At 31.9% G+C, this 24,777-nt stretch overlaps 4 protein-coding genes across 5 annotated transcripts; 1 reads left to right on the top strand and 3 right to left on the bottom strand.

The window, feature by feature from the left end:
• Positions 1–1,465: 1,465 nt before the first annotated feature.
• Positions 1,466–10,878, bottom strand: LOC124540626 (seipin). The gene is made up of 9 exons (XM_047118290.1): positions 10,241–10,878; positions 9,513–9,658; positions 8,895–8,979; positions 6,472–6,589; positions 5,502–5,640; positions 4,888–4,973; positions 3,741–3,822; positions 3,117–3,186; positions 1,466–2,743 (listed from the first exon to the last, which is right to left on the bottom strand). The coding sequence occupies exons 1-9, from the start codon at positions 10,507–10,509 to the stop codon at positions 2,722–2,724; spliced, it is 1,017 nt and encodes a 338-aa protein (XP_046974246.1). The 5' UTR covers positions 10,510–10,878; the 3' UTR covers positions 1,466–2,721.
• A 220-nt stretch (positions 10,879–11,098) lies between these two features.
• On the top strand, positions 11,099–17,591 carry LOC124540625 (valine--tRNA ligase). Of its 2 annotated transcripts, XM_047118288.1 has the most exons (5): positions 11,099–11,193; positions 11,449–11,832; positions 14,174–14,283; positions 14,518–15,008; positions 15,361–17,591. In XM_047118288.1, the coding sequence occupies exons 2-5, from the start codon at positions 11,592–11,594 to the stop codon at positions 17,465–17,467; spliced, it is 2,949 nt and encodes a 982-aa protein (XP_046974244.1). In that variant the 5' UTR covers positions 11,099–11,193; positions 11,449–11,591; the 3' UTR covers positions 17,468–17,591. The 2 variants fall into 2 exon arrangements, with proteins under 2 accessions (XP_046974244.1, XP_046974245.1); XM_047118289.1 differs by lacking the exon at positions 11,099–11,193 and having other exon boundaries at positions 11,224–11,832.
• Positions 12,124–13,287, bottom strand: LOC124540629 (tigger transposable element-derived protein 4-like). Its single transcript, XM_047118292.1, has 2 exons — positions 12,223–13,287; positions 12,124–12,176 (listed from the first exon to the last, which is right to left on the bottom strand). The coding sequence occupies exon 1, from the start codon at positions 12,891–12,893 to the stop codon at positions 12,228–12,230; it is 666 nt and encodes a 221-aa protein (XP_046974248.1). The 5' UTR covers positions 12,894–13,287; the 3' UTR covers positions 12,124–12,176; positions 12,223–12,227.
• A 3,713-nt stretch (positions 17,592–21,304) lies between the features above and the next one.
• On the bottom strand, positions 21,305–24,776 carry LOC124540627. The gene is made up of 3 exons (XM_047118291.1): positions 24,218–24,776; positions 23,274–23,550; positions 21,305–22,550 (listed from the first exon to the last, which is right to left on the bottom strand). The coding sequence occupies exons 1-3, from the start codon at positions 24,527–24,529 to the stop codon at positions 22,456–22,458; spliced, it is 684 nt and encodes a 227-aa protein (XP_046974247.1). The 5' UTR covers positions 24,530–24,776; the 3' UTR covers positions 21,305–22,455.
• Position 24,777: the final 1 nt, after the last annotated feature.

The raw sequence follows: 24,777 nt of genomic DNA, 5'->3' as shown, positions 1-24,777 counted from the left end.
ACGGCTCTTCTTGGAAGTATTCCAAAATGGATGTAATTTTTAAAAATGTGTGCTCATTTAAATAAACTAAAAAAAATTGATTGTTTTTTGTAATTTTGGTTGTTTTGATATCAGTCACTATTAATAAAGAAAATCATAATTTATTAAAGTCATATAAATTAAATATATAAGTAGTTTCTTCGCATTATTTTGGTACAGATAACAAAATATACATATATATTTTTATGATTGTTTTGGTTATTTACCTACATATCAATTTTACTGTTAGCATACCTAGCATATGTGGTATTAAATATACAGTGTATGTAATCCTAATAAAATAAGAATTGTTTTAAATGTTGAATTTGTGTTATGTAAATAATTATAATAATAAATTATACCCTACCATAAAGGTTGTTTTTCTTTTTTATTTTTACGATATTTGAAAATAATTTGATGATTTTGAATTAATTAAAATCAACAGTCACAATAATAATTAAAAAATGAATAGCTATAGGTTATATAGCATATGTTCAGGATGTGTACCTCTGGCTAATTATGTTGGTATTGTCCAGCGCTCTATATTACCATAGAGGACTACAATTTAAATATAGAATACTTTATCAAGGTACGTGTTTTATTCACAGACATCCTTCGGTCACATAAGTGATTATATTAAGGGTAGTATTTCCATAAAAAAGTAATGTTAGCCTCATTAATCGGTATAGAAAGAACGTTTGTTTGATATTTTGGCCGTAACTATGGTCTATTCCGTAGTTCAAACTTTATTGACTTCTTCGAACATATCTTATGTTTAAAGTGGTAATTATCTCACGATGCCTTATGTTGGCTTTCAATTCGCCGAATGTCAACTGATTTATCGAAATTCCAAATAATCTTTAAACTTATCGTAGCTTCGACGGAATAGACTTTGTGCAAGCCCGTCTGGGTAGGCACCAATCCAGTCATCAGTTATTCTACAGCCATATAACAGTACTCAGTATTGTTGTGTTCCGGTTTGACGGGTGAGTGAGCCAGTGTAACTACAGGCACAAGGGACATAACATCTTAGTTCCCAAGGTTGACATTGACGATGTAAGGAATAGTTAATATTACTTACAGCGTCATTGTCTATGGGTGACGGTGATCACTTACCATCAGGTGGCCCATATGCTCGTCCGCCAACCTACACCATAAAAAACAAAAAAAAATCTAAAAGGCTATGTTACAAAACTAGTGGGCCCTCCGCGAAAATTCCCGCTTACTTAAAATATTTCTTAGGTATTTCGTAACCTAAGACAGTTCTGTTTTGATTCCATTTAATTGTAATTGTAAACATCAAGTCACTCAAATAGATTTGGCGCCAAAATTATGAAATCTTACGTTATTGGAATTTTTAATATCACGAAATAAAACAACTCTGTTATCGAAATAATATTATATTCATCCCATTATCATATAAAACAATACAATTAATTTGAAAACAATTTTATGACACATTTATATTATTTTTCTATCATATATATAATAATTTACTATGTCTGCATGTAACATTAATGATCTAGAATTACAAAACACTAAAACTAGATAATAAAGCAGTTTGTTTGGGCGGTACAAAATTTCTATTACAAGAATTCTAAAATTACATTTTTGACATCATAATATTTTAATACAAAAATCTATAAGCAGTCAAGACATATTAATGAAGGTTGTATTACTTTTTAAGTTATAAGCATTAACTTGCCTATTATGAAGGCTCGTTGTAATTAATAATAATAATAAATAAATGTGAGACAACATCACATACATTACTCTGATCCCAATGTAAGTAGCTAAAGCACTTGTGTTATGGAAAATCAGAAGTAACGACGGTTCCAAAAACACCCAGACCCAAGACAACATGGAAAATTAATGATAATCTACATCGACTCGGCCGGGAATCGAACCCGGGACCTCAGAGTGGCGTACCCATGAAAACCGGTGTACACACCACTCGACCACAGAGGTCGTCAAAAAATTGGACGACTAAACAGCTTGCTGGGATTCCCCAAATAGAAACTCCCGGTTTTGATTCTATGATAAAGACCTATTAGACAGTATTATAACATGCTAGGATGCCGGTGTAATATTCCACTGGTAACGACTTTTCGTTTTATATTACATAAGACTAAGTGCTCCCGTGGATCGATGCGTTTGTGACGTCATCATCACAAATCAATCAACAATCAATTATTGCCATTCTAACTTGTACCAAAACAAAATAAATAAAACCATGTTATCAATGATAAATTAAAAAAATAATGTACACTTTCTAAAATCACTTCAAAAGATTTTGGTAATACATAAAATTCGGTAAAATAGTAAATATTTTTTAATATTAGACAAAAAGTAATTGTATTAATTCATAAATCTGTCATTGTATCCTAATATTATGACGTCGATATCAAGATGGCGGACGTAAGTTGTCACATTATAAAATTTTATAAGCGATTAATTTTTTTTTAAGTTTAATAAAAAATCAATTAACAATTATTCACATGATATAAATAAGATAAAACCATTTACATAATTAAAACTCTCATCTTTGGACATTTATAACCGACTAACATAGTCTACTCCCAGTTAATAATAAACAAAATCAATACAACCCATTTATTAAATAATCAAATTTAAAACATTTATTTATGAATTTGTCTTAAAATATCAGTCTTACGCTAATTTCTCCGATATAATTTACTGTCCTCATTCGACCGCCGGCGATATACTGGAAATAAAAATAACAAATAAGGTTAGCAATAAATAAAAAATAAGGTCCTCTAAAAAAGTTTTTATATATAATACGACAATACTATTAGACATATGACGTCACACAACTTTAATTTTAAAGTTGTGAGAAATTAGTGAAAAATAGCTTTGGCAATGATACACAAGATTTGTCAATTGGTCATGTGTCAGTGCCGATGAGATTCTAAGGCGAAGATAGTCGGTTCAAACAAGGACAAAAACCACATTGGTTTTCGTGTGTGTATTTTATTTGTACAATTCATCTAATTCACGTGGCTATAAAGACCGGTGTACACTACTCGACCTCGGAAGTTGTCGATATACTATACGTAAGTGTAAGAGTGCACACTCACGATTTCTTCTTCTCCTCTAATCTTTGGAACTCTTCTAGAAGGGTCTCTTCTTCTATGAACGGAAAAGAGTCTGAAACAAACAGAGCAATTACCAAAATGGTAAAGTTGATCTAAAAACACCTCGCCTCATTGCCTCCACTGGTGACAGGAGGGCTGGTTCGTTTTTTGCCCAGAGAATTAGAATTGCGATTCAACGGGGAAATGCTGCTAGCATTCTTGCCACCATTCCACGCGGTCAAGATTTATACAGTAACTAGTTTTAGTTCATATTTGTATATATATATTTAAGCATTTAATGTTGTTAATTCTTATGTTAATAAATTAAAAAATAATAATTAAAAAAACTCTCATGCTCAATTTTAATTAATATTTTGTCTTGTCATGTGCTTAATTTGTTTTTATAATTCATTTCGGAAAACATCGTGCATGTGTCTAATTTCAACACAATTTTGCCACATTTGAATCCGCATCCGCATTGGAACAGCGTGGCGAATTATGCTTCTAATCTTCGGCCGTCGTATTAATATATTTTTTTTATTTTACATATTAACTCATAATATAAATATCATGACAACATTAAGAAACAGAGGATTGAATGTTAAAATAAAAAGAAATACTTATTACCTTCTCGTTCTAATTTCACTTTCCCAAAGAATTTCTTGTCGTCTTCCTCTTTCTCATTCTTTATCTCTATTCCCAATTTGTTCTGAAAACAATAAAGAAATAGATATACATTATATGTATCAACACTCAATGACGAATATATAGAATTCATTTAGAAATAAACGTAAAAAAGTCGGTAACAATATAGTATTTATGTATGTATGTGTATATTTTATGCGGACCCTTTTTTTACTGTGGTAGAATATCACTGTCAGTAGTGATATTAAGTCCCTCGTTGCAAACATATAAGAAATTTCCTTTAACACTCCATGTTAGCTGTCTACGTCAAGCTGATACGAAATATTTAATTAACGATAAACAAAACTTCGCTCCTTTAGTTACTACTTGTGCGACATCCGCATCCACATGAAACTCCTCATCGATTATTGCGGATGCGGATGTCTAACCTGATGCGGAACTTCCGCATTTGCGAACATTCGCAACATTCTGATATCGGAAATCCAGGCTTTTTTTTCTGTTATAAGTAGGCGAGGCGGACAGGCAAAGGGGTGATGGTAGATAGTCACCAACGACTTTAAACATACTAACCATTCTTAATATCGCCAAAGCGGCACCATTTTTGTCATCGAATACATTATACCTCAATCATCCGGAAATGGCTCAAACCAAAACATAACATTACTAAACAAATTGTTTGGTAGAATACCTGATGAATGGATATATAGTACGACACAACTTAGATGTCGCATCGGCAAAATTCGTAAAACCGATCACATCCGAATTGAGTACGCTATCCCAAATTATCAATCTTTATTTCTCACGCGAATATGATCTTTACACAAACGTAATAACTTGTAATATCATATGAACTAATATATTCGTCAATTTGACGCGTCGAGATACATGCACTTACTTTCTCTGACGCGTGAATCTATAGCGACGAATAGCGTCGAATGGCGCGATAGGGAGCTATTTCTGTTGGTTGTGTAAATCGGCAGTAATCGGTTTTATTTTCATTCCATTGCATTTTCCGATGTTACATCTAATTTGTGTCTTACTATACTAACCTATAAAACTTGCACCAAGCGAAATAAAAAAAAAAAACAAAAAAAATAATAAAATAAAAAAAAAAAACAATATAATTTACCTTAATAAAATCTGGGAGACCATCTTGCAAGTGGTACCAGCTCAGTATGAATATTACTGATACGAAGAACAGATTAGAGGAAATACCTGCAAACAAAAAAATTACCAGTTGAGCTTAAAAAAAATAAAAAATTATAATCTTAAGATGTCACATGGAGATGATTATAACTTTGACGTTAAACCATTTTCTACAAACAATATTTATATAAGCTGATTAATATTTTAAATTAAATTAAGTAATGATATTAAGTTATCGTGCGTTCCTGAAGAAGTAACCTTTATTAAACTGCGTTAGTTAGATGATGTTTTTAAAAGTTATCACTGCATATTATAAAATAAAGTTTACCGGTCGAGTCTATTTGTCTCTGTGTTCACGATAAACTCCAAAACTACTGAACGGAGGTTTTCACTAATTGAAGGAAGGTTAAGATATAATTTATGAAGGTTTTGCGTAAACAACATGTTGAATGACAATTGTTAAAAATGTCGGAAAAAAGCAACAAAAAGATAATAAATAAAGCTCGGCCCGCTAGTGTCTAAATAAGTTTTAAAAATGGAATTATTGTAAATGATCGTAATGAATGAATGGATTGCATGCTTACTAAATCGTCTCACCAATGAGCGCTGAGGTCTTGGGCCAGTAGTACATGACGTAGCGCAGGCCCGTGAAGTGAGCCTCGATCTGGAGCTCGCAGGACAGCACCTGCACGAAGCGCGACTGCAGCTCCACGTAGGCGTCCGTTACCGGGAGCGTCTGTGATGTCACAGACAGTTACAAAACACACACACACACACACACACACACACACACACACACACACACACACACAAACACTTCGGTAAGCAATTTATGTCATAAAATTAGTTATAACGGATTTGAATCGCGTATATTAATTATTTTTGGCATCCCGACGTTTCGAGCACTTTACAGCGTACGTGGTCACGGGTAGACTGACCGAGTCTACTAGTAGAGTCTACTACTAGTAGAGTAGATTCAAATCCGTTATAACTAGTTTTATTTCAATGTGTAATCGCGAAAATTTAAGACAACATTAATTTGTGTCATGTCTATTTTCTGTTATTTGGTTTGTTCCAAAGGGCTGACGAGACTTTCACTTATAAATTGTAGATTAATTTGGAAAGAACAAATTCTGCTAAGCTTAACTTATATCAATATAAGGTAGAGATATTAAAATTGGAGATATCCGTCGATGTATATCAACAATTGTAGCCTCAGTGTACCTAGTATGTTTGAATATTCTCGCCCAAATGTTTAATCTTAAAAATCGAGCACTATAGCCAATTTATTTACATTGTGTAACAGAATAAGCATTATGTTACAAACTCAAACTAAATCGCTCATTCAATATAGACGCATTACACTTACTGATAGTCAAATTAAACACTACCACAGGTTCAGTAAAGAAATTACCCTGATCTGAGAAGAACCGGTGAAAGAAACTCAGAAATTATTTATTAATATTATTTTGCATCAAATCTTCCAGTTTCGAAAAGTCACTTGATTCTAAGTCGCTAAAACTATTTGAAAGTCTAACTACTACGATGAGAGAATACAACCGAATACCTGATCATCTTCGAAGTCGCTGAAGAGTTCCACTTGAATTATTTGCTTCTCTTCATTAAGCCCTGATATTAGGAGCGGCGCGTATACCAGTGTCCGCATTATCTGATGTAATTTTGATCTGCAATCATAGCTTACGTGAATATAGAGCGACTTACATATGACCTCCAAAAGTAGGTAAATCTGATGAAATATAAACTGAAATTCAAATTCCGTTATTCAATACGAGCGGATTGCCGCTTGTTCGGGCGAACTCAGCCTTATTATAAAACCCTTACCCTAGCCATATTATTAAACCCTAGGACGGTGAAATAGTGGGGGAGCACTATTTCACCGTCCTAGGGATAGAATTTCCAAAATTCCTTTCTTAGTGGGTGTGTACTCAATAAATCGATTCAACTCACCAAATTTCAAGGCCCTAACTTTAATAGTTTACGTTCGGTGACGATGAATCAGTTCAGAACTTGCTATTTTATTTAACAATTAATCAACTTACTTATTGATAATCAAACTAAACACTACCATTGGTATATTATTTAAATTAAAATTCGTAATGTTTAGTCTGTGTATCACGTGATTGTATCACGAGAATTCACATCAAATGTAAAACATCGGCGTCATACAAGCAAAGATTTAAATCGTTAGATGCGCCCCTGCCATAGTATAACCGCTATAAAATGTGTCAATCCTCAAATGAGTGACCTTACTCATTCGCTACCAGTGTTCATTTATACGCAGTGACAGACAGACGTCATCCATTGTAATTAATGCGCTAATTATAATCCAAAAAAAATCGCTAAATGCCGTTATGTGCCTTTCGAAAGTGCAATCACAACTCAAGAAATACTAATAAAGCCCAGGGTGAAACATTTCACTCGTAACTACTTATATTTATTTTAATATTGAATTTATTTTATTCCGATGTCCGAAAAGAACACGAAATGAAAGAAATTGTGCGATAGAGAAAGTAGTATGGCATAATTTATGTAATTAACAGAGATGAAACTATTGTCTCAGTACCATTCTATTAACTAATATAACTAGATACACGGAAGTACTACGGAAGTGGTCTGTAAAGGGATCATCTATAAATGGACATTAACAGCGAAAATATTGTGGTAGCGTCGGCATATTATGTTTTTTAAATATTATATTAAAAAAAATGTTTTAAATTGCATTGTAATAATTTTGTAATATTAGTCCGTCAAAGTATATTTTTGCTCTTAGAAATCTAGTAGCTTAGTAAATGATGGGTGTTTTATTAAAAATGGTTCAGTGGTTCAGTCAAGAGTAACTTATTTGGTGCTGGAATCAAATTTAAATAATTGAAAATACCTTTCTTAAATTACGTTTTTATTATTTAGATTTCCGCAAGACACACGTTGGAAAGAATAGTGGATAAAGGCAATACAGCGAGACCAGGGAGATGAGGCGTGGTTACCTACGAAATTTAGTCGAGTTTGTCCTTCTTAGAACAAACAACAACTTGGATCCTTAAAATACAATTAATTAAGTTCGTAATTAAATGCTACGCTGATGTACGCCTTCATCATATTCATAAAAATGTTCAGAGAACAAACAGGCAAAAACATAATAAATTGATTTTATTTCGTGGAGAATAAATATTATGTAATAACGAGTATGTAATAACAAAAAAAATATAATACTATTTTTTATAATACAATAATATTTTTTTTTGTTAAAATTAAAATTGTTAATAATAACGTGTATTATTTTTTGCAATTATTACAAATAATTAAAACAACCTAATTTCTACATTTTACAATTTAATGAATTTGTTGACCGTACTTCGCATGCATCTGTGTGAGCGCGTAAGCGACTTGTCAACACACGCATTTTAAAAAATATTCCACAGTTTTTGAAGGTGAGGGCGCATCTAACGATTTAAATCTTTGCATACAAGGTCCTGTTTTTGAACCAGTTTTTTATACAATTCATATAATTGACTCTCTGTTTAGGATCTTTCTTTACGACACAAATATTGGTAAACTTCATAATATAGGCTCTTTTATCTAAAAGAGCTTAGCCTATATTATGAGTTATTCCGCGATCCTTTTCAATAATAATAAATAAATAGATATGAGAAAACATCACATACATTACTCTGATCCCAATGTAAGTAGCTAAAGCACATGTGTTAGGGAAAATCAGAAGTAACGACGGCACTACAAACACACAGACCCAAGACAACATAGAACCCAATTGACAATCTACATCGACTCGGCCGCGAATCGAACCCGAGACCTCAAAGTGATGCTTGAAGACCGGTGTACACACACTCGACCACGGAGGTCGACAAAATATAATAAATACCATAAATTTACAATCGGTTCATTTTAAATTTCGAATAGATGTATTACTAAGACAGTATTTGATTTGTTTTTATTTCTATCCTATATACATACCGATGTCTAAGCATAGCTGATCTACAGGAAGATGATACTAACACGCCCCCCGACGCTCGCATCTGTGCGCAGACCATAAACATACCTGAAAACACAAATGTATTCCAAAAAGGTTGTATATATTTTATAAACTTTATACAAAATTTACTACTATATACCTTGTAAAGCTTAATTTAACAAAATATCACAACTATTTTATTATTTAAATCATCATACATACATCAGACAAACATTCAAAATATCACCATAGAAATATAATGCCAGATTGTTAATACAATCAGGAATTTTAAGGAAGTGCTTGCTTAGTACCTATTACTCCTCAGAAAAAATACAAGGTAGATTTTTATTATAACCATTATGCAAGTGGCACTTAGCAAGTCAGATTTACCCTACAATTAACCAAAAAAATAAATACATTAAATAAAAATATTACTAATATATAAAATACCTAAGTTTGTTTTGTATATACATTTATTACCTTTATGCATAATTTTTGTTTTCTTTTTTGTCATTTATTAAAAAATTATAAATACAATGTGTTTGATTTTTAATATTAACTCATTACAATACATCTCCCTTTAATACAAGTCATTTACAACAAACAAGTATCAACATTACCTAAGTCCTTATTGATCTGAGACTCGGGAACTTCCAATAAAAGTTTTATTCGGTACGGCTGGGAGGACATCAACATATGAGTCCTTCGTGTGAGTTGAACATGTGCCGATGGAAATGAACACACACCCATATTCTCGTCGCATGATCTAAAAATAAAATATTATATCATTTACTTAGTGCAAAAATTCAACGCATTGAAATTTGTTTATTTCATTCAGCATAGCCATTATTCATTATAATGATTTATAAACCTTATTAATATTTAATTAATATTATATGCATATCAAAAATTAAAAGTATCTGATATTTGACTTAGATGGCATTAATTAATTTTGCTTTTTCTCCAGTAAGTGCATAGCATGTTTAAAGATTTTATTTGCAAAGGGTAAAGAATCTATAGCTTTATGAAAAAAATATATTAGAAGTTTTGTTTTGAAATAACCACATACACACAATCATTTTATTACATTAAAATTTGTATTAAATGAAAATACCTGACATATACATTATTTCTATTTATAAATTGCTGAAAATTGCGATTCAATAGATTTATAAATTCAACAACTTATATATCATCGTAAATTGTATTACATTTTAATGACGGAATTACATATTGATTCATGTACACTGAATTTATGTAATAAAGTACTTTTTTACATAATCTTTTTCATGAATATATAGACTGGAGTGTAAAGTACAAAGGTATTATAAATGTTTATTAAACTTACTTGAACTGCAAATGCACGGGTCGCACGTGTGTAACATTCGGCATATACGTGTAGTAAAACACAACATATAAAAATATCGAAATCCACAATATTGCTGACAAAAACACCGAAACGACACCAGCTCGGTATAACAGTTCTTTCACACTCGTTATACTTTCATTTGTTTTCTTTTTATACCCCGTGTACTGTTCGCTAACAAATGATTCGATAGGGCTACGAACGAAATCTCGATAAACTTTAAAAGGATTCATGTATCCAAGAACAGCCATTTTTAAACCCAAATTAAAACACCATTTAATATATTATCGCACATATAATGAATCGGTCAAGGAAACGGATCTAGGATTGTGGGGTAGATAACTGATAAGGTCGATTCGATATTTAAAACAATGATAATTTTTGTTAGATAAAGTTCAGAAGTTCCGGAGGGTGAAATTGATAACGATATCGAGTTAAACATTCGAACATGATATACTTTTTTAAAAACTTATTCCATATTTTATCATAATGTTTAATTATAATACAAATTACAATGAAGTATAATAAAGTCGGCGATTACAAAACAAATGTTATTTACAAACTGTCAAAATATGTGCAAAATTCAAATTGTCACAAACAAATACTACATTTCATTCAACTGGTTTTCAACGTCCATGAACCAAATTAATTTGACATGAGTCGTAATAATTAAATGAAATCCAATAAATATACTTTTTTTATATATTCACGTTATTTACTTGATTTAAAAATTATAATATAGGTCATCATAATCGTAATAATTGTTAAACGACATCAGGTTACGTAATAATTTGACATATTATGATATTGACAATTTCATTGTCAAAATTTTTGACAATAAGTTCATAACAAATGTTAGATTTTAATTTTGTAATACAAAATTGTATTATACAAAAGATACATGAATAAAATTACCCAAATATTTTATATATTGGGTAAGATCTTTAGCTTAATTCTTTATATAATTAATGTGCTTATAGACATAAATCATATCAAAACAACAAATTCACATTTTTGCATATTGCTCTACCACTATTAATGAGGCAGTGTTTTATAAGCATGACTTAGTGACTAAGATCCTCTAATTGACACTAGCACACACAATATGGGAAGCGTGTAGTAAAATTTATTAAAAATGGCCCTTAATCATATATGTTTTTGATATTTCAATACTACTTTTGTTATTCCAGGATACAATCAACAAAGTCTTAAAAACACTAGAGCACAAGTTTTTTACTGAAAGAAAAATGTCTTTATTTCCTAATATATAATGAGATAAAATTGTTTCTTACTCCTTCTATTAACATTTTGATATTGAATTAATAAAATAAAAATGATCTGTTCATGTAAGAGTTTTACTCGTAATACTGTACACAGAAGGCTCATTTACAGTACTGCTAAAATAATTCCTAAGGATAATCTACCAGCTCCAGCATATAAACCTGAAATTGTAGAAAATAATAAATATGATAATTGGGAAAGGGAGAGAATTTTTGAAGCCAAAATAAACAGCGACAGTACATCATTTAGTATTGTTTTACCACCACCCAATGTCACCGGGAAATTGCATTTAGGTGAGTCCATTCAACTTTTCCTTTTATTTAATTTCAATATTAACATTTTCGTAAGTAATATTGAATAACAAAAATATATGTTTTTTTTAATGTACATATTTGTAACTATCTACAATCAATATTCTGCAATATGATTAATGAGTGATTAAAAGGCCTACAAGAAATTAATTAAATGACAATTATTATACAGTGTAAACTCTACATAACAACACTAAAGGGACTGTGCATTTTATGGCATTATAGAGAATGGTCATTAAATGGAGAGAAGAAAAATCAGAGTTCCAAAAAAAAGTTTATTTTAGTCTAGTGTTAGTAGTTATGTACAAAAAAAAATTAACTTATTGCATATACTCTTGTATATGCAATAAGTTAATTTTTTTTTGTACATAAGAATGCTATTGCATATACTCTTGTATTTTTGTCTGACGCCTTTTGTTGCACCAGTACTTTTGTTGTATATTTATTATTATTTTATTGATCTCTTTTGATATTGAGGCATCTTGGTGATAAAGGAAGTAATTTTCCAATAATTTAGCTGCGTTCAGGGCTTCTTCATCGCTGGGTGGAGGCTCAAGCTCATCCGTCTCATCTTCTTCATCTTGTTCTCGAACCTCAGTTTTAGTCCAATCAGGAGTCACATTCGTATCAACACTTTGTTCTTCGCCACTTATTTTGCCATAGTTGATTTGATGACGTTGCTTGAATTTTATGAGCCATCCTTCTGATGCTTTGAAAGAAGTTAAACCAAGTTCTTCAGCAAAATTTTTCGCCTTAGCTTTCACGAGTGGCCCCGAGACAGGCATATTATTCTTGCGTTGTCGATGAAACCATAATAGTATAGCTTGATCCAAGTCTTCGTATTTAGGTTTCTTTAATTTTTTGGAAGATTTTCTCACGCCCTCAGCTTGGAGAATTTTTTCTTTATTTTTCCATATTGTGGACACGGTAGAGCGACTAAATCCAAAGCGTTTGCCAACAGCACTTATCTTCTCTCCCCTTTCTATAGCGCGTATCAGTAAAACTTTTTCATCAATACACAATGATTTTCTTTTACTAGCCATGTTTACAGTTTGAAAGTTTGTGAGCAACTAAGAATATGATAACGTTGTAATCATGACTCCTACTTGTTAGGCATGGTCAAGCACAGTCTACACGTGCAAGCAATCCCAATTTGTAAACAAAAGAACAAATTTCTTCGAAAGTTCCGTATGCATAATGCCGACAGTCGAATTTATTGCGGGCTAAAATAATAAAGCGACAAAAGAACGTACACAGATGCACGCAGTTTTTACTAATTTTAGCAACTTAAAAGGTACTTTTTATTACTCAATTGTTGTCGTTATTGACAGTGGGTGTAATTGTTATATGGTATGTAGACTGTAGAGTATATCATTGTATGGAATACAAGCTAAACCAACTATAGTTTGTTCGCGTTAAGAATGCAGTGAGTTGTCATTTTACTCCGCCCCCTGACCAATCAAATCTTTTTTAACAGCAGGGTGAAGGTGTATGCATATTTGTGTTAAAATTCCAACAAATTATATTTGTTTTAAAGACTAAGTATAATGAATTTAAAAAATACACATTAAAATAAAAAATCGAATCGGGGTATTCATCAACAAAATTCTTAACACTATATACAATCGTTTGCGAATCTTGCCATCGCGATGTAGAAATTTACATATTTTGACATAACGTCATCTTGTAGCTATAGGTTACATTAATTATTACGTGTACAGCTTGAATAAATGAAATATAAATTTATAAATAAACAAAATTTAAATTATAAAAATAAAAATATCAGTTAATAATTAATTAAATGTGAACTTGACTTTGTAATTTGAAAATATTTGATTGGTCAAAGAGGGCGGAGACAGGCCGGTAAAGAATGACAACTCACTGCATTCTTAACACGAACAGACTATAAAACCAATTGATTTCGAGGCTTTAGAGAGTTTGTCAATCGAGTGACATTACATGGAGTTTACACTGTATTTTGTTTTTCTAACTTTATTTCATTTGGAATATAGAAAACTGTGTCTATGAATATTATTAGTTGTTTTGTTCCCTCCATTCCCCACTACTCCATAATGAAAATTATATTTACAGTCTGTGCTAACATTAACTGTATAGATTTTATATTTTCCACATATATTTTATAGAATGTGTTACATAGTTTGAAGTCTTTCTTATAGGAGATAATAAATCAAAAGTATTTTCATAATAAAATGAGATAAGACCTAGGATCAACCCAATCGAATCAAATTTAGCCAATATAAGCAGAGCTCTGCAAAAATATCAGCCGTTTTTAAGTCTCTTATTTTTTTCTGTCAATGTTTAGGCCATGCGTTATCCTCTACAATACAAGATGTTATTGCACGACGTCAAAGATCAATGGGACAAAATGTCTTGTGGCTCCCTGGTACTGATCATGCAGGAATCGCTACTCAGGTAATATAAATATATCTCACAAAATATATATTTAAATGAAATAATTGTGATTGGTTAAGTAATAAGTGTGATAATATAACAAAGGAACGAAATTTACATGTGAGCTATAAGAACTGATGCAACATTATGGACTTAACTCCAAGCTTATATCCAACATGTCAACAAGCCTTTATCCAGCAGTGAAATAATTACGTTATAACTTTTGTAATTTATTAAATATCTTGTTGTTTTCAGAGTGTTGTAGAAAAGTATTTAAAAACTAAGCAAAATATTAACCGGCATGACATTGGTCGAAAAAAGTTTATCGATGAAGTGTGGAAATGGAAAGAAATTCATAGCAACACTATAAGCGAACAGTTGAGGATGCTAGGCTGTTCTTTAGATTGGTCCAGAGAAGTGTTTACGATGGACAAAAAGCACATGGACGCTGTTAACAAGGCTTTCATTAAGCTGTATGAAAAGGGTCTTATATACAGAAGAAAAGCTCTAGTCAACTGGTGCAATGCGCTCAAATCGACAGTGTCGGATATAGAAGTTGAAAACAAAACAATAAACGGACCAACGGAAGTAATGTTGCCAGGTTATGATAAACCGGTAAAATTTGGGCTTATTTATAATTTCGCGTACAAAGTCTTGGATAGCGATGAGGAAATTGTCGTATCTACAACAATGCCCGAAACGATGTTGGGTGATACCGCTGTTGCTATACATCCTGAAGATGCGAGGTAATAAAAGATATTTTCCCTACCACATATTTTTCTCTATTGTTTTTTTTTTTGTAGCCAGTTATGTTATGTCATGTACCACTTTTATGAGTTATGCTCTTAACGTTGTACATTTATTTCGCGTTGTTTCTTCAATCTTTCCTTTTTGTGTTTATTTACAATCCATTTTTGTCAATGTTGTGTAACCTTTTATTTCGATTAAGATTAATTATCAACTTATTCCACTAGACAAAAAATGTTGCATTAATCATTATTAAATGATCTAAAATTAAAATAAGATGCAACTTCTGGATATTTCGCCAAATAAGTTTAGATTAAATCACAATGTATATAAATAAAATTTCAATTTCAGGTATATACACTTAAAAGGTAAAAAAGTAATTCATCCATTTCGAAATACAACAATACCGATAATATTTGACGATTTCGTCGATATGAAATTCGGTACCGGTGTCGTTAAAATAACACCAGCACATAGCAAAGTAGATAATGAAGTAGCAAGACACCACAATTTGCCACTATTACAGGTGATTAACGAAGATGGCGTCATGGAAAATTCTGGAAAGTTTAACGGTATCAAAAAATATGAGTGTAGAGAACTATTGGTTGATACACTGGACTCTCTAGGACTTCTTAAGTCTGTAAGCCCTCATCAAATGACTTTACCTGTATGCAGCCGAACTGGAGACGTTATAGAACACCTTCCTAAAGAACAGTGGTTTCTATCTTGTAGTGAATTGAACGAAAAAGCAAGACAAGTCGTTGAAGATAAGAGTTTGAAAATCGAACCGGAGAAATATGAGAAGAACTGGATTAATTGGACCAGTGACAGCAGAGACTGGTGTATATCAAGGCAATTGTGGTGGGGACATCAGATACCTGCATATAAATGTAGCGCAGATAAGAATATCGTATGGATAGCCGCGACTGACGAAATTTACGCTAAACATGAAGCTTCAAAGTATCTTAGAACTCTGCCTGAAGAAATTATAGCGGAGAGAGATACAGATGTACTAGATACATGGTTTTCATCTGGAATATATCCATTTGCTGCACTAGGATGGCCGGACACGAATAAGGGAGACTATCAAAAGTTCTATCCAATAAATCTAATGGTCACTGGACATGACATACTAGGGTTTTGGGTGCACAGAATGATCATGCTCGGCATAGAACTCACAGGAAATTTACCCTTCAATAAGGTTCTGCTACATGGAATTATATGCGACAGCAAAGGTGCGAAAATGTCCAAGAGTAGAGGAAACGTCATAGATCCCATTGATATTATAAAAGGCATATCGTTAGACGGCATGAAAGAAAAAGTTGTCGCCATGCACAAAGATGGAATACTCAATGATGATGAGTTGAAGAAAGCTATTTCGTATCATAGGTCAAATTTTTCGAATTCAAACGGTATTCCCGAATGCGGTGTTGATGCGTTACGGTTTACCTTACTATCGAACGATATCAAATCACATTTCGTAAGCTTTGACGTCTATCAGTGTCACGCGAATAAGTTATTCTGCAACAAAATATGGCAGAGTATTAAATACACACAGATATCTTATGACAAGCTAAAAGAAACGAATGAAGAAATAACCGCTAATGATTTGACTTATTTCGATAAATGGATCCTTAGTAGACTGGCGAATATGGTTGAAAATGTCAATAAGTCATTGGATGTGTACGACTTTCATCTTGCAACGAAATCACTAAGGACAATGATATATAATGAGTTTTGTGATATTTACTTGGAAGCCACAAAGCCAGGCTTTGATAGTGATAACATAAAAACAAGTTATGCGCATGCGCATACCCTATCTGCGGTATTGGAAACGTCATTAAGATGCCTATCGCCATTCATGGTTTACCTTACGGATGAACTCATACCAAAAATACCAGCTTTTGAAACGAACATTATACATAATTTTAAAGATCAAGATAGAGATTACTTTGACTTTCCAAACTGTAAAGATTTTCAAATTTGGAAAGATCTAGAATTTGAAAAGCAAGTAAATAAACTATTGAATGCAGTATTTCTAATAAGAGAAGTTAAAGGTTTCTATAATATACCAAATAAAATCAGATCGTCTATATTTGTCAAATCCACTGATGATAAATTAATAAGAGATCTGAAAGGAAATCAAGTAATCGTTCAAAATTTATCCAAAACTGGGGATATCAACATAAACGAAAGTATTGATACGCAGGTTGTCAGCGTGATTTTAGATAAAGATACTGAAATATCTGTACAAATACCCGGCAGTATTGAAAGCACAGCTATTAGAGAAAAACTGAAAAAGAAAATAAATAAAATAGAAGAAAATTTGTTAAAACTAGAGGCCAGACTAACGAGCAATCATTATATTAACACAGTGTCCGAATTAAGTCAAGAATTAGATAGAGAAAAATTAACATCAAAGAGGGAAGAATTGAAGCGTTTACGAAGACTGATGTGAAAGTAGCATTTATTTACATAAAAAAGTGAAATGTTAAGTGCCAGGATTTCATCAATATAGCAATAATAAAACATAATTACAACCAACAATAAAAATTTATTTTCCTTTTAATTGACTAATCATTGTGGTGGGTCGAAATAAATACTTTTTTGAAACAATGCAAAAACATAATATTAAATAGAATTTAATAATATAAATAAACAGGAATACTTATATTATTGTTTTGATCCGACTTAAAGCGTGATTCAGCCAGAGCCAGTGTTACTACAGGCACAAAGGACATAACATCTTAGTTCCTGTGGATCATAGCATATTGGCAATGTAAGGAATGGTATATATTTCTTTACATTATCTATGTCTATGAACGGTGGTGACCACTTAGCATTAAGTGGCTCTTGTTCGTCCGCTTGTCTATGGAAATAAAAATAAATGTCCACCACACTATACAGGCCACATGTATCCGATGCTCAAATCAATTAAAATAGCTTAAACACAATAATAATTGTCATACACATAAACTTAGAAATATCAACGAAAATATATTAAGAAACATTATTTAAAACTAAGCACTAATTACGTAGGGCTGCCGTTGAGGATGCAGAATGAAACCGAACGAATTTAACTTATACGTTTATTTAAATAATTTAATTTAACAATTAATTATTTCTAATTTATAATATACGTGACAGTCTGTTCGATGTTAGAACAAAAAGTGAAGTTCTGTAGTCTGAATTACATATTTATATACGAAATCGGTAAATCACTGAATGGTCCCCACGGTATGGTGATTCTTGGTAGCGCTCGATGTTCGGGAGGTCTTGCGAAACAAAGCAGCGACGCTGGCAACAGGTGGTAGCTTCAAGGAATGCATGGTGTGATTATTTCTCACGGTATGGTAATTCTTGGTAGCGCTCGATGTTCGGGAGGTCTTGCGATTATTTCTTAACAACTCCCTCCGCAGGATCAGCAGCTATTTGGAGACTTTTGTCGAAAATAGTGCTGATAGAGACATAGGATCTCTGGGGCTGTCCTGGACTTCTTGTGTTCTGGTTGCCTCATTGTCCTTCTGGTTGGTATTTCTTAAATGCATACATTTGCGACGAATGAGGACGATGCTAATAGTGAGTACTGATGCACCGATGAGTAGGTAGACAGGTATAGTCGTGTGATAGAGCGTGTCTAAGTTCGACAATTCCAAAGTCACTGGTTCTTGAGAGGCAATCCTGGTATTGGTTGAATGTAAGTGAGTCAAATCTATACTGTTCAATTTCAAGATGTTCTTCGCTGTCGCTTTGTATGGATCTTCATTACTATATTCTATATTCAACATTTTCAAAACTTGTCCTTTTACTTGATCATGGTGGTTAGTGATGGTGAAGATGGACGTTTGTAGAGCACACCCTTTAGGTATTTCAGCTAGATAGCTTCCGAGAAGGTTTTTGTATTGATCTTGAGAACAGGTTAAATGAACTTTCGTTAAGTTGGGAAAGCTCAGAACATAGTGACGATCATCCAATTGTTCCATGGCTTGAGAAGATAAGATTACTGGAGTAACCCGACAGGTTTCATGGATATGTTGCTGGAGTATAAGATGTTGAATGCAGCTCGTTTGCTCTCCATAGTGTCGGTTTAAGTTGTCCTCGCAAAGATGACCGTGACTGTACTTCGGACATTCTGTCTCTATATACAGTAGATCTTTCTCGTTAATTGCTACGTATGGATAGGTAGGGATTATAATTTTATCATTACTATTAGGGGCTAAGGACAATTTGTAAAGGATGTAGTTATTGGGATTCATGATTGGAAACTTAATTACCAAGATTATATCATTATCTTTATAATAATATCCTAATCTTAATAGATCTAAATATTCCCCAAAATTAATATCTAGCACTACATTTGAATTGTATAAACCTTTTAGTTTATTTAACATAACTATATAAGTGTCGTAATCGAGAACGGAATAATGGATGCTCTTAGCTCTTATGAATGCCAATAGATTCTGTAGTTTTGACAACTCTTGTGACAAATTGTCTATGTCATCACCTAGTATTGTAAGTAGCTGGGCTAAATGAAAATACTTAATTGCATCTTCTTCTTTCCTAACATCATTATCTAAGATGGTTTTAATAATGTTCTCTATTTTCCTCTGGTTTTCTACTATCCTATCTGTAACATTTGAACTCTGAGATGCCCACTGCTTGCTTAAACTTATTTGATGATTTATTTCAATGGCTAAGTTATTTTCGTTCTTTTGTAGAATAGCAATGGCATTTTCGTACTTTAGTGCGTCCGTATAATCTAAATTTCCGGAGATTAGGTACCCGTTTCAGGCGCGACTTGGGTACGGGTCCTCTCTTTCTCTTTGTATAAATATGTATAGGTAAATCTGTTACAACCGTATCGTTCGTATAGCGGGCAGCTAATTTCTGTCTATTAGCTAGGGGATTTCTGACATAGATTCGTTGATCAGGTGCATATGTTTTATTTTTTATGCCATTTCTATTAATGTTCTCGGTTATTTCAGTACGACGCTGAAGGGCGGTTTCATTAATGATTTCGTATACCTTTAACATTCGCTTACGGTGATCTAGTATATATTCCTGCAATAGGTGCTCTGTTAAATAAGGATCGTAATAATCGGCATATTCATCGTATATAGAATTGTCAATGAAACTATTGTAATTTACTTCTTTAGATTTAAAGTAGTTCGTAGGGGGTGGGTTCCCGGATTTTGAACCTTGCGATAAAATAGCTAAATCGTTATATAGAGCGGTTTCATCTCGTTGGTCCGCGAAGTTGTTCACTAAAGCAGTTCGAATGCCTTGCCAGTCGGATGGAATCCCATTAGAATTAATTAAGCGAGCAGCAGAGCCTGTTACTTTGTTAAGAATTCCGTTGAGAAGAGCACACCTACTTAATTCACTACTACTGTCACTACAAAACTGTCCTACCAATTGATCACATAATTTTAAAAATCTAGTAAGTACATTTGGGTTCCCGTCGAACTCGGGTACCAACCTTAAGGCTTTATAAATGGTGTCTAACTCAGACATTTCCGTTTGTTCTTCTATACTACTTAAACTAATATCTCTTCTATTATCTACGAAAGTTTGCCTACTACTAATAACTATCCTAGGTTCCTTCGATTTTCTTAAATGAAAAATCTTGGCAAATTTTATTAACACACAGGTTAGTTAGGCTAGGATTGAGCAACCACTAAAAAGAATCTAGTGTACTCACATGAACATGTTTCGGTCTCTCTGCGTTATCGATGTCTGGATACCTCTCGTGCAGCACTACTCGTAGATTCGGATGCTACGGATGCAGCAGCTAGACAAGCTACGGCGGGGCTTCACGCGATTACGGAAATCTTCTACGCGAAACGTTCCGCGAGCATCCTACCGACTGCGCCAATTACGTAGGGCTGCCGTTGAGGATGCAGAATGAAACCGAACGAATTTAACTTATACGTTTATTTAAATAATTTAATTTAACAATTAATTATTTCTAATTTATAATATACGTGACAGTCTGTTCGATGTTAGAACAAAAAGTGAAGTTCTGTAGTCTGAATTACATATTTATATACGAAATCGGTAAATCACTGAATGGTCCCCACGGTATGGTGATTCTTGGTAGCGCTCGATGTTCGGGAGGTCTTGCGAAACAAAGCAGCGACGCTGGCAACAGGTGGTAGCTTCAAGGAATGCATGGTGTGATTATTTCTCACGGTATGGTAATTCTTGGTAGCGCTCGATGTTCGGGAGGTCTTGCGATTATTTCTTAACACACTCACAAATAGAACCGCATCAAATATTTAAAAAGAAACATCAATACATTCTTTACCCTCCCTTCCAGAATTTAAAAACATTTTAAATGTGTGAAACTTATGCTTAAATATAAAAATTCTTCGATGTCCATACAAAACTGTTATTCCAGGTTTGAAATTTTGTCAATTATAACTTCAATTACGCCCATACCACACATCATTCACACTGGAATGCTATTTTTAAAATCATTATCCTTATAATAATATGATGCGGTTATTCGTGGCGCTAGACTAACATTATCTATAACACTATCTCTTACTACAGACACTCAACAACCAAAAACGTAATTTTTTTTAAAAAAGCTATCAAATATTTATTACAGTAACATTAAAAATTACTTAAATTTTCCATCTTTGAATACAAATTGCTTATTTAAATTTATATTATTATTTGTTTAAATAAAATAGAGAGATATACTTATGCACATTTTCTTAATTTTAAATTAATCAAAGTTTATTCTAAAAGGTCCTCAAAATGTCTTTTTAAGCTCTAAGCAATTTTATTATATTGTTGATTTTAGTTTATTTGTGCAACATAAAACATATATATGTATAAGTAAATAATTCAACTAAATATGAATTTATAAATTCTTCTGCTTTAAATTTTCTTTAATGATTTAATTTAAAAATAAAATAAAATATCTCTCTACTATAAATAAATATGTATCAGTTCAACAAATGATACCTGAAAAAGATACTTTATAATATATCTTTGCAATAGATAAAACTAAAAAAAAGAAAATAGATAATATCTTCACATAAAAACATTTTTAAATATTTTAGTTTCCAATAATTACTTGTGCTATTGTTTCCTTATAAAACGACAAATCATTGTATTACTGTGATTAAATGCTTATACTACACTACAGAAATAAAAACGATTTAGTTGCTTTAAAATTTTCACTTTTTGACTAAAATATTTGTTGTAAAATCTGATTCTCAAAACTTTAATAATGTCATAACAAACATATAACTTCTAAACATCCAATTTCATAAAACTTTTGAAAATTATAATAATGCCTTTTTGTAAATCTATAAATTTAATTACTACAATTAAAGGCCTATAAATATACATCTCAATATTATTTGGACGCTCATCAAAATTTAACTAAACTAAAATAGTTGTAAGTTTTTTTTTTCAATATTGTAACTATAGCTATGACCTCTTTGGTACCTTACACTTTGTTTTTAATTTTGATATGACTTTTCTTTTATTTGTGTGAAGACAGATATAATTTTTCTCAGAAGATTCTGAAAAAAATAAACAAATTTCTTTAATAAAGTACTTGACAACTTAAAAACCATAAAGATAAAATAAGTTATATTTAACCACGTTATTATTATCTAAGTGATACAAATTCCTTGACCAACTAAATAAAGATAGATTTAAATTTATTTATTTTAATAAAGAAGCATAAAACTAAGATCTTTCAGTTAAACCTACCACAGGTTGAGAAAACAAAACATCCTAACCATAGAAGAACCTGCCTGAAACTATTTTTTATTTACAGTTTTCTCAGTAACATATAGCCAGCAAATAAAGCATAAATCTCAAGATTTGCTAGTCTTTAGCTTACTGCGATAGCATCAGTACAATTAACAAATCATATTTGACCTTGAATTTATGTTGTAATTAAATCTATGGTTTTCTTTTCATATTAAAGAAACAACCAAATTTTGAATATCAACAAAGCTTTGTTCCCGAAAATTTAAGTTGTTATAGCAGCACAGTCAAATAATGTTTTATTTTAAACATAGGCATATTAATCAAAAACTGTTTGTGTGACCAACATAGGAAAACTATAAGAAAATTGCATGGAATTTGCAAATATCTTCTGACATGGCAAGATTACCAGTGCTTACGAATAAGGTTTTGGTTTCTAGATTAATCGCTTTCTTGCGATTAAGTAACACAACATATTATTTTTTTTGTATGAGTGTGTTTTCTCTTTATAAATATATAAAAATACTTACTGATTTTATGTATATCGGGTGCTTTTTCCTTCTTCTTTTGATCCTCATGCCATTTCACATGCTTGACCAAACAAAATAAAAATTTAAATCTTTGTGGACATTTTGCACATGCATACATGAGATCTTCGCCTTCATTCTCTATATCTCCGCTTTGATAGAGACTTGCTAAGTCTCCTTCGTATTTCTCGGCATGTTTGATTACTCCTCCAGGAAGTATTTCTAATGTCGGCCAGCTGTCCGGATTTTGTTTAACTTCAGCCCTTTCTACTATTATGGTCTGTAAAATATATTTTTGAATGATTTAATGCTAAATATTTTTCAATTAATACATTCTTTGGGTACTGATATATACAAGTTGATACATGATTTAATATTGTAAGTTTTTTTTTTTTATTGTATTATTTTATAATCTATTTATATAATTACTGCGTGGTTATAAAAATGTTGTATTACACCACAAAAAGGCAAAAAGCAACTTATAATTGATGCAACAATTAGATTTATGATATTAATCATGGATTTATATAAAATTTATGTTTTAAATGTTGTTTATATAGGCAGCACATTAAATTTGGAAATTCCAATTACAGCTTGGTTAAGCAAAATAAATTTATAAATATAGAAGCAATAATATATAATAAGGCTATGGAGTTATTATCTAAATTGTGTGGAATTAATATGTATATCTAAGCTTTGTTTATCGTTATTCTTTCTAAGATTAGAGTTTAGCCTTAGATTGAATGTCATGTCATTGAAAAATATATCAATTGATCTACCAATGATAAATTAAACTAAATCTAGATACAACACAGAAGAAAAATGGTAATAGTAAATGTAATATACATGAACATATGACTAGTATGAAATATATGGAGCATTTTTTTTATTTTTACTGATATTATAAAGCCCTCAAATTTATGAGAAAAACCTATTCATATACGAACCAACGGAACTTCCCGTGTCACAGGAGTTAGAACTTCTGGCACTATGAGCTCGGGACTATCATTATCCTCAACTCCAATAATCTCTTCAGATTGTACAGACACCATACTACCTATATTCGAGTCTTCTTCGAGTTCTTCATCATTAACACAGACGTCTTCATAATGGGCATCGTCAACAACACAAGTTTCTAACAATTCATTTTTATTCACTATATACATTTCTGAACTTCTGTCTGGTTGTACGTCCTCCATCCTGACCAGCGGAACATTTTCTAGATCTTCGTTATTTTCCAAAGCACTTGTTGCAGACATTTCAATGTTTAAATGACACAGATCTGTTTATATTTTGTTTGACGTAAATAATGAAATCTGCTTTTCTATTTACCGTACTTATAACTAAGTATCAATTATAAACAAATGGAAAAATGAGTTCTAATGCACCTCAAACGCCATATACGACAATTGTAATTAAACTGTTTGGTTTTATATAATGAATAACTAAAATAAGTGATTGTAAAACGTAATTATAATTTGCAATTCTTCTGTGTGTCAGTTTCAAG

The sequence above is a fragment of the Vanessa cardui genome, chromosome 26, assembly GCF_905220365.1.
Source record: "Vanessa cardui chromosome 26, ilVanCard2.1, whole genome shotgun sequence".
Lineage (NCBI taxonomy): Eukaryota > Metazoa > Arthropoda > Insecta > Lepidoptera > Nymphalidae > Vanessa > Vanessa cardui.
This window is presented reverse-complemented; position numbering and strand designations above follow the sequence as displayed.

What these genes read in the sequence shown, in the direction of transcription:
- LOC124540626 (XM_047118290.1), bottom strand. Translation starts at nt 10,509, where the DNA reads ATGGCTGTTCTTGGATACATGAATCCTTTTAAAGTTTATCGAGATTTC. An exon ending in TCAGATCAATAAGGACTTAG is followed by an intron (nt 8,980 to 9,512) that starts GTAATGTTGATA and finishes TTGTGTTTTCAG; the next exon opens with GTATGTTTATGGTCTGCGCA. An exon ending in CAAGACCTCAGCGCTCATTG is followed by an intron (nt 4,974 to 5,501) that starts GTGAGACGATTT and finishes TTTTGTTTGCAG; the next exon opens with GTATTTCCTCTAATCTGTTC.
- LOC124540629 (XM_047118292.1), bottom strand. Translation starts at nt 12,893, where the DNA reads ATGGCTAGTAAAAGAAAATCATTGTGTATTGATGAAAAAGTTTTACTG.
- LOC124540627 (XM_047118291.1), bottom strand. Translation starts at nt 24,529, where the DNA reads ATGTCTGCAACAAGTGCTTTGGAAAATAACGAAGATCTAGAAAATGTT. An exon ending in TGACACGGGAAGTTCCGTTG is followed by an intron (nt 23,551 to 24,217) that starts GTTCGTATATGA and finishes TATATTTTACAG; the next exon opens with ACCATAATAGTAGAAAGGGC. An exon ending in ACCCGATATACATAAAATCA is followed by an intron (nt 22,551 to 23,273) that starts GTAAGTATTTTT and finishes TATTTTTTTCAG; the next exon opens with AATCTTCTGAGAAAAATTAT.
- LOC124540625 (XM_047118288.1), top strand. Translation starts at nt 11,592, where the DNA reads ATGATCTGTTCATGTAAGAGTTTTACTCGTAATACTGTACACAGAAGG. An exon ending in CACCGGGAAATTGCATTTAG is followed by an intron (nt 11,833 to 14,173) that starts GTGAGTCCATTC and finishes GTCAATGTTTAG; the next exon opens with GCCATGCGTTATCCTCTACA. An exon ending in ATACATCCTGAAGATGCGAG is followed by an intron (nt 15,009 to 15,360) that starts GTAATAAAAGAT and finishes TTTCAATTTCAG; the next exon opens with GTATATACACTTAAAAGGTA.